The 15440-nt window shown below is 41.3% G+C and overlaps 1 protein-coding gene across 1 annotated transcript in view; it reads left to right on the top strand.

Moving 5' to 3' along the window:
* The window catches only part of gnb1l (guanine nucleotide binding protein (G protein), beta polypeptide 1-like), a 44918-nt gene that overhangs the window by 12902 nt on the left and 16576 nt on the right, over positions 1-15440 (top strand). Inside the window, exons 3-6 of the mRNA XM_060907491.1 lie at positions 3821-3970; positions 6767-6892; positions 6996-7158; positions 12097-12189. Of these exons, the coding sequence (XP_060763474.1) occupies positions 3858-3970; positions 6767-6892; positions 6996-7158; positions 12097-12189 (495 nt within the window). The 5' untranslated portion in view covers positions 3821-3857. The remainder of the gene's footprint in view (positions 1-3820; positions 3971-6766; positions 6893-6995; positions 7159-12096; positions 12190-15440) is intronic.

Genomic DNA, 15440 nt, shown 5'->3' on the forward strand with positions numbered 1-15440 from the left:
AATGACCTTTCACCCACCGGCGCGGGAGCTTTTGACAAGTAGTTCGCGAGTTGTTTTTGTTGACACTTGAGCATTTAAAGATGTCATCCCGCGGCATGAAGCGGAAGAAAGCCAAAGACTGTCCGGGACAGAAGATGATTACTTCTTTCTTTTTCAATGTTGACAGACAATTTGTTACAATTTCCCTCTCAGATAGCCTCAGAATGTCCCATTGGAGCATTTTTCAAAGGCTTTGCACGGCGGGGGGGACAACCGGCACTATATCCCCCCCCCCCCCCCCCCGCCATGGTGAGCATCCTCATACTAAATTTTTCTAGAAAAAACCCTGCATCCGTTACCTTTTTTTTTGGTCTCCACAAGGATGGTTTGTGTGTAAGCAGGTCCCCTTACACTAAGGAGTACAAACTCTTTAACACACTGGTGTTGGAGGTGTGTTTCACATGTGAACGTGTTAATTTGTGTGTGTATATTCAGACACGCACCTCCTGGGGACTGAAGATGACGTGATGGTAAAAATCATGGTCCTTAATATACATTAAGAGAACTTGAAAGTGGTCCCTAGTCAAGTCAAGTTTATTTGTATAGCGCTTTTAACAATAAACATTGTCGCAAAGTGGCTTTACAGAATTTGAACGACTTAAAACATGAGCTAACTTTATCCTTAATCTATCCCCAATGAGCAAGCCTGTGGCGACGGTGGCAAGGAAAAACTCCCTCAGACGACATGAGGAAGAAACCTCGAGAGGAACCAGACTCAAAAGGGAACCCATCCTCATTTGGGCAACAACAGACAACATGACTAGAACATTAACAGTTTGAACATGAAGTCAGTTTCGTTGATGTTATAAACTCTTCATTGATGGAAACTTGAGTACAAAACTGTTCATGACAACTGCAGTCCTAAAGTTAGCAAGTCAACTGTAGTCCTCAGCCATAAAAGCATTACTGTAAGAGTCCAGAGCGTCTTCCAGGTGTGACTTTCGACTGTCCACATGGGGCCGTCCTCCACAGGAGCGATGCTCTGAGACTCCAACCAGACGTAGGGCACCAGGATGGATCAGGCAGGTCCGAGGAGCAGAAGAGGTCAGCATCTCGATCTCAGGACCAACATGTAACTCAGAGGGACAGATTTGTGGTCCTACAAGTATCATACTGTGCATGTGAGAGAATTAATCTCTTAATGGCATCTTCGTCTTGTTCGTATATCCTTATGGCAACCAAAGCAACATTTTGGTCCTCATAAAGAAAATGCATTAAAATGTTTAGTAAAGACTTGCATTTGTTTCTGCTTTGTGTGTGGGTTTTTTTGTCATGTTGGTGTACTTACGAGACCATGTGATTCCCATAAGTGTGTATCTGTCAGTACAAAAGTCTCTACGTACATGTTGTTGGAGCAAAAATTCTGGTCCTCATGAGTGTTTTATGGTGAAAGGGATTGTTTGGTGTTTGTAACTTAAGATGCCAGTGTTTTCTGTCACATTATGGTTCTTATGAGACGGTATGGTCCCCCAGAGTGTTTGCGTTGTATATTAAAGATCCTAATCCTCTTTATGAAGGTGAAAGGCAAGTTTAAGTCTCTGATTGTAATAATCTCTTTATAGGTACCAGAGACACCGGGGACATTTTGAACAAAAATCTTGCACGTTAGAAATGAAATTTTATTATCTCGAAATGTGTGTGCATGTGTTGTCATGTCTGTACTTTTGAGAATTTGTGGTCCCCACAACTGCTGCAGTACAGATGTGTGTTTTGTATGAGTGTTTTCTATGTGGACCAAGGACCTTGTTGGACCACAAATCCTGGTCCTCATAAATTATATACATTTAAAAAATATATATATATACACACAACTCCTTTTAACATGTATCATTTGTAATGTAATAACATTTTCCGTCACATTACTGCACTCATGGGACCACATGGTCCCCAAAAATACCACAGTATGAGTGTTTGTGTAGTATAAAGAGAAACATAATGCTCTTTTATGAAGATTGTGTGTCTCATTGTAATCGCTTCTTAATGGGGACCTTGGTGTGAACAAAAATCCTGGTCCCTATAAGCAAAATGTATTGAAATGTGTAGACAGCTGTAATTAGGAATATTTTATCTAAACTTATTTGTGTATGTAATTTGTCATTGTCCTGTGATTTGATGTAATGTGGTCCCCATAAATGCTGTAATACCAATGTGTGTAAATTCTTGTAATGATCTCTGTTCGGATCCAAAGAGATTGATTGTTGAAACAAAAACCCTGGTCCTCATAAAGAAAATACATTAGAACACCTGAAGAACATTTTTGTGTATAAAATTGGTGTTATGAGACCATGTGTGTACAAATAGATATTACAAGTGTGTATCTGTGATTTATAGGGTTATTGGGGACAAAATTCCTCGTCCTTATAAGGGGAATGTGTGGACGAAGCTGTAATTGCAATTAATTTGTCAGTCTATTTGTGTGTAACTTGTAAATTGTGTGTATTTTGTCATGTTGATGTGATGAGACCATGCAGTCCTGACAAGTAACACAATAAAATAGTGCATGTGTGTTTTAATTCTTCTCTTTACCTTATGACTTACCTTATGGGGATCAAAGGAATTGTGGGGTCCGTATATGGGAAATGTACTGAGACATGTTTGTACTGTGTGGTGTGTCTGACTTCTGAAGGTGGTATGGTCTCCAAGTGCACGATACAAGTACCGTATGTGTGACTGTTCACATTTATGAGGACACATATATGTTTGGGACAAAATTCTGGTCCCCATAAGGGAAATGATATTGTAGCATGTACACAAGTCTCATGCTGAAGTTCCAGGTAGTACCGGGTAGGATATAGGAGACTGGTATTGGAGAATGCTGGAGTGCCTGGCTCTTAATTAGGAAGGTAGAGCAGAAAGTAGGCTCCGCTTGACAGGTTAACACGCACAATTTAACCACTAACCTCCCGAAATGAGCGCCGGCGAAATAGCAGCGGCTCCAGTTTCAGGGACAGGGCCAAGGGTGATCGAGAATCAGACGCCACAAAGAGGGATCTTCATTAACTTTCCTGATCTGTATCTAAAATCTCGCCTATATTGGATGCCACTCAAGAAGAAAGCTACCATTCTGTCTCCATCTTTGTTCTTTCTCCTTTTTTCACTTGTACCACATACCAGGTCGTCTTAACTTCTTTACAAACCATCATGAAAAGAAAATTCGCGAGCAGATGTGCTCATGTGTGTGTTTTTGACTCGTGCTTTCCGTGTGCATTAGTGTTGAGATTGGCTGGTAACAAAGCCAGATTCTCGACCTGTTTACAGTAATTAAGTTGTCTCACGCTGTGATTTCACAGCACGTTGAGTAAGAGCTGTTATCACATCGAAGGAAACGGAAAAAGCCCAGTAAAAGTGTTCTTCCTTCTTAAACTCTGGTTGGCTTTGTTTTTATTTAGTTTTGCCTGAATCCTTGGGCGCTAAGCCATCCCTGTTTTAAAAGTGCTTACCGGTAAATCATTAGCAGGTAGAACACGCTACCTTTTCTGTGCAAGAAAAAGGGCAATTGAAAAGCTACGCTGCTCGAGATTGTGTGTTTGTGTAAGCGTTGATGAAGACGAATGTAACGACTCTGTTAAAGCTGTATTAATAGGGAACGGTTGAGTGAACACACTTCTGGCGCTAATATTTCGAATTGTAAATGACTGACTCTTTTTATTACCCTTTTCTCGATTAATCAGGAGATTGAACCATAACTCGACCCTCCTCCTTATGTGTTATAATACGTTCATTTTTCTGAAAGGTCCTGAAAGTTTTTGTTTTATTTATTTATTTATTTATTTATTTAAAGTTTGCACCCCACTCTGCTTCGTGGAGGTTTGGACCTGATGATGGCTCGTCCTCCCCCAGACCCTGTGTTTACTCTGAGGGGATCAGGAGCCTCGGTTAACACACTCCACTTTCACTGTGCCGAGGCAGGACTTCCTCTGTTGTACTCGGGGTAAGCGTCTGTCGATCACAGACTGGGCTGATATGGTTAGACAGATGGACAGGTTCTTAAAATTGTGTACTAAAATGTGTATTAAAGCCACCTTGTACTTTTATAAACATTTTCAGGGGAATTCATTTCAGTCTTTGAAGCTTATAATTATGTCATAAAAAATGTAGCTAATCAGGTCCGATAGGTGTGGTGTGGTTTTTGTTTTTTTTAGTAGACTGCCTTTCAAATTTTTCAAGTATAGGTCATAAGAATTTTCCCGACACCCAATTATTTTTGTTTAGTGACCGAAAGCTACTGAATTTGAATCACAGACGTCCAATTTTATTAGTAGTTGTTTTTTTTGTTGTTTTTTTAAATAGAACAATTAATGAATTTATCTCCACGTGGCCCTAAATTCCCTGCTATTTTTTCCTGCTTCACCATGACCCAATTCAAGATACATCATGCATCACATGGTGGGCTTTCCCCGTTCGTGCAAAGCAGTGTGGGATACAAATTTGAAACAGGAGAGAAAAATGGAGGACGTGAGTGTGTGAATGAAACGTGAAAGAGCGACTACAGTAACGGAAAGAAAGCGAGAAGAAAAGATATGCTATATACGAAGGAAAGGAAACGCAGGACCAAACTAATAAATATCGGTGCTCAGCGAGCACCTCGGTGTGATCAGCTGTTCGTTTAGCGACAGAATGATGGAACTGTCAGCGCACGCTCAAAGGTAAACCTGCACATGCGCACACACATGGACTTCCTCTGTCTGCTTGACTGCGCGAAGCGAGCGATTTCATGCACATTATTTGCTTTAATCCCCTCAAATTAAATAACTTCCCAGCCACAGAATGGCCTGATATTTTGTGCGATATTACAGAAATAAGCATGCATCACAATGACCACATTGCAGAAGGAAGTAAATTTCACTGTTTTTATGAAATCGAAAGGCCGTCTAGCTTTAAATCAGTTTGCGTGATTTTTATAGATTTCTTGACCTGTATAAGTGTAGCAGCTTCTGTGCCTTTTTAGGAAGCTTAGTGATGTAGAAAAAGACAATTTTAAGACTTAGTTTGAATCTTTACTCTGATGGAAAGTTTTTAGAACTACAGTAACAGTGTACGTGTGTGGCCTTTTGTACAGGTTTGCCAAAAAAAAAGTCCATCAAGCCCATTGTAAAACCCAATGTTTTATCACTGATGATACAGGGACACTTTGGGGTTGTTTTGCACTTGGGTTCTGGTCCACTGACTTTAAAATGTATCGATTTATCATATCACCTGTACGGGCCCGCACACGCACTTTTAATAAAACCATTGGGAAAAGTCACGTAACTGGGCAGATACGGATTTTTGAATCCAGTCTGGGAAAAGCCGTATGCAGCCCCGGACCCGTTTCCCTCGCTTTTTTCCGCTGTTTTCATTTTGAAAAATGAGTGACGCAGCTGATCACGGTGAAAGCGAATTTTATTATCCAGATGATTTATCAGACTCGACTGCCCGCTTGACTATTTTGTTTTCAGATCAAAATTTTGTGTAGACTTAACATGAGCTGACCCAAGTTTGAACTGACTTTTACTCGCGACGTTATCTTAAAATCGTTTTCATTTAGAGAGAACAGTAAAATCAGTTGTATTTTATAGAATTCAAACTGAGCGGCACGGTGGTGTAGTGGTTAGCGCTGTCGCCTCACAGCAAGAAGGTCCGGGTTCGAGCCCCGGGGCCGGCGAGGGCCTTTCTGTGCGGAGTTTGCATGTTCTCCCCGTGTCTGCGTGGGTTTCCTCCGGGTGCTCCGGTTTCCCCCACAGTCCAAAGACATGCAGGTTAGGTTAACTGGTGACTAAATTGAGCGTAGGTGTGAATGTGAGTGTGAATGGTTGTCTGTGTCTATGTGTCAGCCCTGTGATGACCTGGCGACTTGTCCAGGGTGTACCCCGCCTTTCGCCCGTAGTCAGCTGGGATAGGCTCCAGCTTGCCTGCGACCCTGTACAGGATAAGCGGCTACAGATAATGGATGGATAAATCACAGTTCTTTATTTACTTCCATGATTTGAATAGTCAGAAATTTCAACAGATAAACAGGATAAAGCAGCTAGAGATAATGAGATGAGATGAGAATTCTAACTGTTATTTCAAACTTGCGCAAAGGTGATTCAGCATATAAATGGTTTGCTGTCAATCAAATAAAAATTGATTGGTTTGTTTTTTGCACACCGTTGTTCACTGTCTTCTGCTGTGTCTGTTCCCAAAAAAATGTCATATGATAAAATGCTTATTGACCGACTTGGGTCGAGTTGGACGGGAAAATATTTGGCTCTTGGACATTTGTACGGCATGATCTCGAGCCAAATATTTTCCCATCCAGCCCTCCCACTCAGTCAATTAGTACATAATATTTTAGCCCAAATCCTAATTGCTTCTGCCAGGAGGTTACGACTTGACTGATGAATATTTCAACAAGGTAATGACCCCAAACTTGTATCCAAGTCAATATAAAATCACAATCCAAGTCTGTGGATTTGGCACCAACTCCATAAACTGCATTCTGATTTAAAGACAGCGTCCACATGTACCAACCTGAGAATATTGGAGCTCTTTACAAAGATCTCTCTGGGAATACCTCCAACCTTGTCAAACCTTAGAGATTTAGAGTTGTGTTTTCCTCATTATTAATTGTTGGGGTGCCAATTTTGAATCCAAGTTGTTTTTTACTGTTTTAACAATTATAAACCTTGATCATGCAGAGTATCCTCTGATTGAGTAATATCTCTGCTTTCAGTCTTTAATGCCATTCCCTTTGTTGATGCTCCAGATCAGGAAAAGGTTTAGTTCAGGTGTGGAACCTGAACACGCGACGAGCCGAGAGCGTTTTAGACGGCCATGCTGGAGCTTCGGTTATCTGGGTCAGCACCATTCGCTCCACAAACGCCTTCCTCAGGTAGGACAGGATGACTCAGCCTGACTCTGGTGCACTTTTTTGTACTTTTCATGTAAAGGGATATTTGAGGTGAAGTGTTTTTTCTTTTTGTGTGTATGTTCAGTCACGGTCGAGACATGCAAGTATGCGTGTGGGATTTGCACGAGGGTCGCAGGACAGTAGCACATTCCTTACACACAGGAAGCGTCGGGTTCTGCCAGTGTTGCCTTCTGGAGGCTGATGGAAGTAAAACCCTGCTTGCACTTCCAGCAGAAAACATGGAGGAGGTGACGTACCAAAATATGTCCTATACTTGTCTGCAATTATGTCATCAAGCGCTTTGTTATCCATCATGTTGTGGTCATGAGTTGAAATCGGTGGTTTTAGGAAACCAATGGACCAAAGCCAGCTGACGAAGTTCTGGCAGTGTGAGACGTTTTTAATAAAGTCTCCGTGTGTGAACGCAGACGCGATGCTCATCTAAAAACCACTAATAGGAGAACACCGTAGAACAGCTACAAATACGGTAGTGGCAAAACGTAAGCCTTTAATAAATTAACCCTTGGTTTAACTACCTTGTACTTTCACAGTTTCATGAAGGTGTGGTTGCCTTCTGACATCAACTCCTCTCTCAATTTGTGGAGGAATTTCACCAAACTTGGCAAAAGGCTTTATTCTATGACGGTTATCTGCATATTGAAATTTCGTTTAATTTGGACAAATTTTCCCAGAGTTATGCCCTTGATTATTAACAAACTTTTCCATTTTCATCAAGGTGTACTTGCTTTCTGAAATTGACTTCCCTCACAATTTTTATCCCCCGCTGGCCGAAAGGCCCGAAGGGGGATTATGTCATGGCAATGTCTGTCCCGGGAAGGGTACTCGCCTTCTGAAATCAGCTCCCCTCACAATTTTTGGAAGAATTTCACGAAACTTGACAAGATTCTTTGTTATATGTCGGTAATACGCATATTGCAATTTCATTCAATTCAGTCACATTTTACCAGAGTTAAGGCACAGTTGCCAGCGGGGGATATTGTGCCCTCAGAGCACTCTTGTTTCTCTTGGCATGACGCTGCTACTATTATACCAAAGACTTGTTTCCATTTGTGAGAATTTTTGTGCGTGAGCGCAGATCTCACACATCAATACCGTAAGCAGAATGTAGTCATTTTCTTTGGTCACAGGTCTATCGTTAAAGGATCTTCATCATATAACATGATGTGGAGAACACGGCATCGGACGGCCTCTTATAGAATTCACCTAAGGTTTTATTGGGATCTTGGACAGTGTATAAACTTGAGGCATGCTGGCCAAAACACTGCCTGCTGCCTTTCTTCATCTGGCCCTTCTTTTTTTTTTTTAAATTCGCAAAACAGCCTGATGTACCTATAACTAGTGATATCTAGAATTCACCATAGGTTCACATCGTTTCACATGAAATAGTGGTTAAAATGTTGATAGGGTATACAAACCAGTAAATACTCACTGGTCACTTTATTAGAAACGCCCATCCATCCACCTGCTGTTCTGTTTGACGCAGTTCTCTAATCAGCCGATCCCTCGACCGCAGCACGATGCATCAAATCACGCAGAAACAAACCAAGCGCTTCAGTTAACGTTCACAATGTTCAAACATCAGAACGGGAAAAACTGTGATCTCAAAGTGTGACTTTCTTTCACTGTGGTGCAGAAGTTAGTTTGAGTATTTCAGAAAATTTCACACACAACAATAACAATCTCTAGAGTTTACACAGAATGGTGCAAAAACAGTGAGTGAGCGAGCGACAGTTCTGTGGGTGGAAACAAACGCCTTGTTGACGAGAGGTCAGAGGAAAATGGACAGATTTGGTTCGAGCATTTTTTTTCCAGGAAGGATATAGTAACTCATATAATCACGCTTTACAATTGTGGTGAGCAGAAAAGCATCTCAGCATGCAACAGAAAACAGAAGAACACATTGGGTTCCACTCCTGCAGCCAAGAACAGGGGTCTTAGAATCAAGAACGAGTTCCTATTAAAGTGGCCGGTGAGAGTATTTGGGGGGGGATCAAGTTCAAAGGCAAGAGAGATGGGAGACTAAGAAGAGGTGATCCAGCCTGAGTCGTGGGTTTTTGTTGCTGTTGTTTTGTTTTAAACGCTAAATATTTTTATATTTGGTAAATATATACTGTGTGAAAAGGGGCGGCACGGTGGTGTAGTGGTTAGCGCTGTCGCCTCACAGCAAGAAGGTCTGGGTTCGAGCCCCGTGGCCTGCGAGGGCCTTTCTGTGCGGAGTTTGCATGTTCTCCCCGTGTCCGCGTGGGTTTCCTCCGGGTGCTCCGGTTTCCCCCACAGTCCAAAGACATGCAGGTTAGGTTAACTGGTGACTCTAAATTGAGCGTAGGTGTGAATGTGAGTGTGAATGGTTGTCTGTGTCTATGTGTCAGCCCTGTGATGACCTGGCGACTTGTCCAGGGTGAACCCCGCCTTTCGCCCGTAGTCAGCTGGGATAGGCTCCAGCTTGCCTGCGACCCTGTAGAACAGGATACAGCAGCTAGAGATAATGAGAGAGAGAGAGATACTGTGTAATTTATTTATTTATTTATTTTAATTTGTTTAATGACTATTACCTGTAGGTTGAAATAGTTTGTTATGCATTCTATTTTTTCTAGGAATGTCCTATTCTGATTTCAGACCCAGTTATTATTCATCTCATCTCATTATCTCTAGCTACTTTATCCTGTTCTACAGGGTCGCAGGCAAGCTGGAGCCTATCCCAGCTGACTACGGGTGAAAGGCGGGGTACACCCTGGACAAGTAAGGCGGGGTACACCCTGGGTCAATAGTTAAGACTCTGGGTAACTGATCAGAAAAGCCCTGGCTTGAAACAACCCCCCCCAATCCTCTCTCTCTCTCACCTGAGGGGATGAGCGCTCGTCTTAAAGCCCTCTTTGTTTAGAGGTAAACTCTGCTCCAGATGTGCTAACCTGTTAAAATATGAATTGCCGTTAACTAAGAGCTGTTTAATCGAACCCTTAACGAGGATGTATTGTGACAGTCATGGCTGCCCCGGAGCGTTGGCTTCGACCCTTCGCTCACTCGCACATGTCATTATGGTTTGTGGTTCTAATCAGAGTGTATACCTGTAGATGGGAAATGTATGTGCCATGTGCCTAAAGCTGTGGTGTGTGTGTGTGTGTGTGTGTGTGTGTGTGTGTGTGTGTGTGTGTGTGTGTGTAGTACACACTGACTGTAATCACAGGTTATCTTGGGCTGATAATAAACCATATGTCTAATGGAATAAGACTTTCGCCTGTGGCTTACACACAACAATCTAACAGTTGTTGTAACATGGCTGTACAGGAAAAAAGGCTTATTCTTCTACCATGATGTCTTACAACTTATTCACTTCTGTTTCGAGCCAAAATATCAAGTCAAGACTTGATGAAGCAGAAAACAGCACGGGCTGCTGGCGAACGCGCTCATTTTATCAACAGCGCGAAAATGCCTCAGTAGCAACAAAAACAATCCAGCAGTATTTGGATGGTGGTGGTGTTTTGGTGGTAAAGTACGCATGGTTAAACTTAATGTACATGATTTTTCTCTCACAATAGGAAAAAGAAAAGCAGGGGAATAACCTAGTATTCTTTTTTAAATTCTGTTATCTTTTTAAAATCTATTCAGCTTTTTTTTTTTTAAAGCCTCAGTACATAACTTTATGTGAACACCTCTGGTTGCACTATCCGATATCACAAAGGAACGTTTTTGAATTGCATGAATTTCTGCACCACTTTTTCTCCTCTTCTCTTACACACAACTCGCACTGAATTCTTGAATACGATTGGTCACAGGTCGGTGATTAATTTTCTGGAACAGTATATTTGACAGTAGTGCAGTACGTTATTGTTTCTGTAGCAGTGTGAAGCTTTTTATAAGGAGATTTATTTAATTTAACATTTATTTATGGAAGGAGTCTCCAGTGTCGGCGCTTTGTAACGGGCAGTAAGTTTCCCTGACATCTTCAGGCCAGACGAGTTTACACTTTGCTTTACTTCGTTGCGTGTCAATAACATGACGAGCTGCGCTTTAGAATAAAAGTGATGGTGGTGGTGCAGGAGCGATTGTTCACAGCCACATTAATTGCACGTAAATTATATGTAACTCAAAATGGATAAAAAGTTTGTCGTGTAAGAGAAATAAAACACTTTGGGACATGCTTATATAGGAAAATAATCAACTCTGTGGCGTTAACAGGAACTCTGCTTCATCATGCCACCTTTTCGTTGATTATTTTTCTAGAAATGCACAACACAACTGTGATTTCATTCTTTGATTTTTAATGTAAATGTTTACATGTATATTTAAGTTATTCCACGAAATTGAGTCGAACATGAGCTGATAGCTGACGAGGCACGTAGCACCGAGTTGTCTATAAGCCATGCACGACAAGATTGAGTCGAATAACTGTTAAATGCACGCGTAGCAGGAGCAATTAGTGAAAAATGTGATGGTAATTCTTGAAAAATAAAAAGATGCGTCCTTGCCATCAAATATTTTTATTCCGTATTTTGTAGCTTTTTTTTTTTTAATTTGTATTTTTTTGTGATTTTCCTTTCGAGTAGTTTTTATTTTGTCCTCGGTTGGTTCAGCAACATGCTCTGCCATTTTTTTTTTCTCTACTCACGGTGTACGAGTTGATATATCCTAGTAGAGTGGCCAATCAGAACGCACAATTGCTCATATCCAGTGACTGTGGATAGAATAAATACTGTGCATATTTTTGGTGGGTTTTCTTCTTCTTTAGGGCTTTTTGGTGGTTGGCAAACCAACTTAAAGGTGCATTACTGCCACCGACTGGTCTGGAGTGGTGGAACAGGAGATATTGGGGGGGGCTATATTCTTTTAGTTATTTCTGTTTCTTTTAAATACTTGATGATTTTTGGGGTTTTGTTTTCAAGGAGAGTTTTTATTTCGTCCTCGGTTGGTTCAGCAACATGCGCCGCCATTTTGTTTTTCTCTACTAACGGTATATGAGCTGATATCCTAGTAGTAGAGTAGCCAATCGGAGCATGCGATTGCTTATATCCAGTGAATGTGGATAGAATAAAAATTGCTTTATTATTCTCTTCAAAATGTCGGGAGAATTTGCCACATGTCAAAAGCATTTTGACCCAAACTGCAAAATGTTTTGCGTTCATACAGCAGTGAAAGTTTCTTCCTGACTCCCTCCTCTCGTCCTGTAGATAAAGGTGATGGAGCTGGCGAGTCGGACGCTGACCTGCTCTTTAATCCCAGAGGATAAACACGGCATGCTGATGTGCATGAAAATGTGGCAGGTAAGATCACATGACATAGTTATGCAGTGCTTATACACATCAAAATTATACTCTTAACTCCAGGAGTATATAAAAAGGATTGTTGGCTAATCAACGGTATGTTGGGTAAAAGAGGAGGGATTGTGAATCTGTCAATTTTGGCTGAACTATTGCTTTAAAAAAAAAACCTCCTTTCACTGTTTTTCCTCACCACCATTAGTATTATCCGGTCGACTGATGGATCAGCGGTGGATGATTTACGATGCGGCTGTGTCCTGAACTTCATTATTTTTTAAAGTCTCATCTTTAGTCCAGTAATTACGGTTGTTGGAATTGCAGTGGCTCTCGGCTATAAATCAATGACGTCGAAGCTGTTTTGCAGCCAAGAGCTTGTATTTGGCCCAATTTATTTAAAAAAAAAAAGACTTGCAGTTTCATGCTTTAATTAATATCTCTTCTTGTAATATTTATGGCTTTTCCAGCCGAGTGTGAGAGCGAGAGCCGGGGTGTTTGGCAGGTAAAGCTCGCTGGCTTACGGTTCCAAACCCCCACCTTACCCCCACCCCACCCCCACCCCATGTCCTTGCCTGTATGATCTTTCTAACGCGTCATGGGTTGTGCTGATGTACTGTGGTATTCAGCACATGTTAATGTAGACGATAACATTCCCACACACCGTGTTTTAGTCGAATCCCAGCAGGAGAGACGCTGCTTGTGATGTTTTTCAGTATCATAAATATATATATCAAAAAGGTGTCGTGTTTTAAACGTCGAAATACTAGAAATACAGTATATTTTTATTATTATTCTTGATGACCTTATTGCTCACTATGTTTATAGTTTAAAGTTATTTAGTCATTGTCGAGGATATAAATGCTCTTATTTGTTGTAAATTTATTTATTATAAAAGCAGTACAAAAACAATTAAGTCATCATCATCATGATTAAACAAGGAAACTTATGTTTATGGAATAAATTTTGACTTTTTGTTCAGTAATCTGTGACATTGACTTTGGATTTTAAAAGGTGGAGATGCTAGAAATAAGGGTGGAGCTTGTTAATATATGCATATAGCTTATATTAATATGGGTGTGGCTTAACATATTAAGGGTGGGGCTTTTGTTAAGAATAGGGCTTATATAAATGTGGGTGGGGTTTCTGTTAAAATGGACGGGGTTTAAGTTATGGGTGGGTAGGCTTTTGTTAATGAGGGCAGGGCTTATATTCACAAAGCATTATATGAGATTTTATTGATAAAGGCGGGGCTTTTGTTAATAATAGACTATAATAATATGGATGTAGTTAAGTGAGCGAGAGAGAGAGAGGCTAAAAGGAAAGCGAGGTGAGAAAGTGTGAGTGAGTGTAGAGAGCAATATATAGTGACGTGTGTCAGTGTGCTCTCTCGCACACATACGCAGGAGCCATGGTGTCCGCGATGGAGCTGAAACAGATTGCTTCTTGTTCTTTAAGCTCTGCGAGCATAACTATTGGAACAGATTTAATAACACCCACAGTTTACTTCAAGGCACTTTTTTTTTTTCTTGTTTTGTTCACTGCCTGGCAGTGCTGCGCTGTGATTGGCTGACAGGAGGGTGTGCCAGCACACAGTTGCAGGAGCTCTGAGACTCTGTGATGGTGTGATATGTGGGTTTTTCAGCACATAGAAAGAGATATCGTGGTGAATTTCTACTCTACTCGGCGCCTGATGAAACCATGACATCACTTCCTCTACTTCCATTACCAAAGGCTGCCTGGGACGTGACATGTCCTGTAAACTGTGCGTTTTATTTAATTCTAGAAAGAGGCGATGGCAGCTGAAGCTTAAAGCTGCAGTATTTTTGTACACTGAGAAGGTGATACGGGTTATTCAGATGGAGACTGTACGGGAACCATTAAAGGAACAGTCCACCGTACTTCCATAATGAAATATGCTCTTATCTGAATTGAGACGAGTTGCTCCGTACCTCTCCGAGCTTTGCGCGACCTCCCAGTCAGTCAGACGCGCTGTCACTCCTGTTAGCAATGTAGCTAGGCTCAGCATGGCCAATGGTATTTTTTGGGGCTGTAGTTAGATGCGACCAAACTCTTCCGCGTTTTTCCTGTTTACATAGGTTTATATGACCAGTGATATGAAACAAGTTCAGTTACACAAATTGAAACGTGTCGATTTTCTCTGCTATGGAAAGTCCGGACTATAATGACAGGCGTACTAACACCTTCTGCGCGCTTCGACAGCGCATTGATATCTGAGCTCCATATCAATGCGCTGCCGAAGCGCGCAGAAGGTGTTAGTACGCCTGTCATTATAGTGCGGACTTTCCATAGCATAGAAAATCGCTACGTTTCAATTTTTTTAACTGAACTTTTTTCATATCACTGGTCATATAAACCTATGTAAACAGGAAAAACGCGGAAGAGTTTGGTCGCATCTAACTACAGCCCCAAAAAATACCATTGGCCATACTGAGCCTAGCTACATTGCTAACAGGAGTGACAGCGCGTCTGACTGCGTCTGACTGACTGGGAGGTCGCGCAAGGCTCGGAGAGGTACGGAGCAGCTCGTCTCAATTCAGATAAGAGCATATTTCATTATGGAAGTACGGTGGGCTGTTCCTTTAAGGCATTTCTGTAGAATCCTGTAAGGGTTTCATTTTTTTTAAGGGTTCTAGTTATAAACAAAGCACCATTTGGTTTCATCTACAGTACTGTATACTGTATATAGCCTACGTTATTCTGTTACGTTCACACAAGCGAGCAGTGCTTCAGACGTTAAATTTAATGTTGTGGAACGTTCACGAATCAAGTTAGTTCCTTCTTTCTTGTGTTATAGCAGCTTATATCGCCAGTCGTTCCGTACCCAGCTTGTCTGTTTACCAAGAAACCAAAAAACCTAAACTCCTCTGTCCTGAAGGCTTGTAACTGAAAACTTCACCATATTTCCAACCAAGTCCGTGTGTATGAACTGTTACTCTAAAACCGATTCCGTATCGGAGTGAAAGCATTAATATAAACCTGTGATTTACGTTAAACTGTCAAAGCTGCCTTTATTTAAAAATCTCAGCATAAAACCCAACTCTCACCATGTCACTTGTTGCTCTCCCTTTCTCTTTCCGGTCTCCTCCTCTCTTCTATCATTCTCTCCCATCATTCTCCTCTCCTTATCGCTTTCTTCACTTCTCACCTCACCAATCTTTCTCTGATTAACTCGTCTCACTTCTGTATTTCTCCGTTACTTATCTCACATCTCTTCTCGTCCCCTGTCCTCTCTCTCT

This window comes from Neoarius graeffei, chromosome 24, assembly GCF_027579695.1.
Source record: "Neoarius graeffei isolate fNeoGra1 chromosome 24, fNeoGra1.pri, whole genome shotgun sequence".
NCBI classification, from domain to species: Eukaryota; Metazoa; Chordata; class Actinopteri; order Siluriformes; family Ariidae; genus Neoarius; species Neoarius graeffei.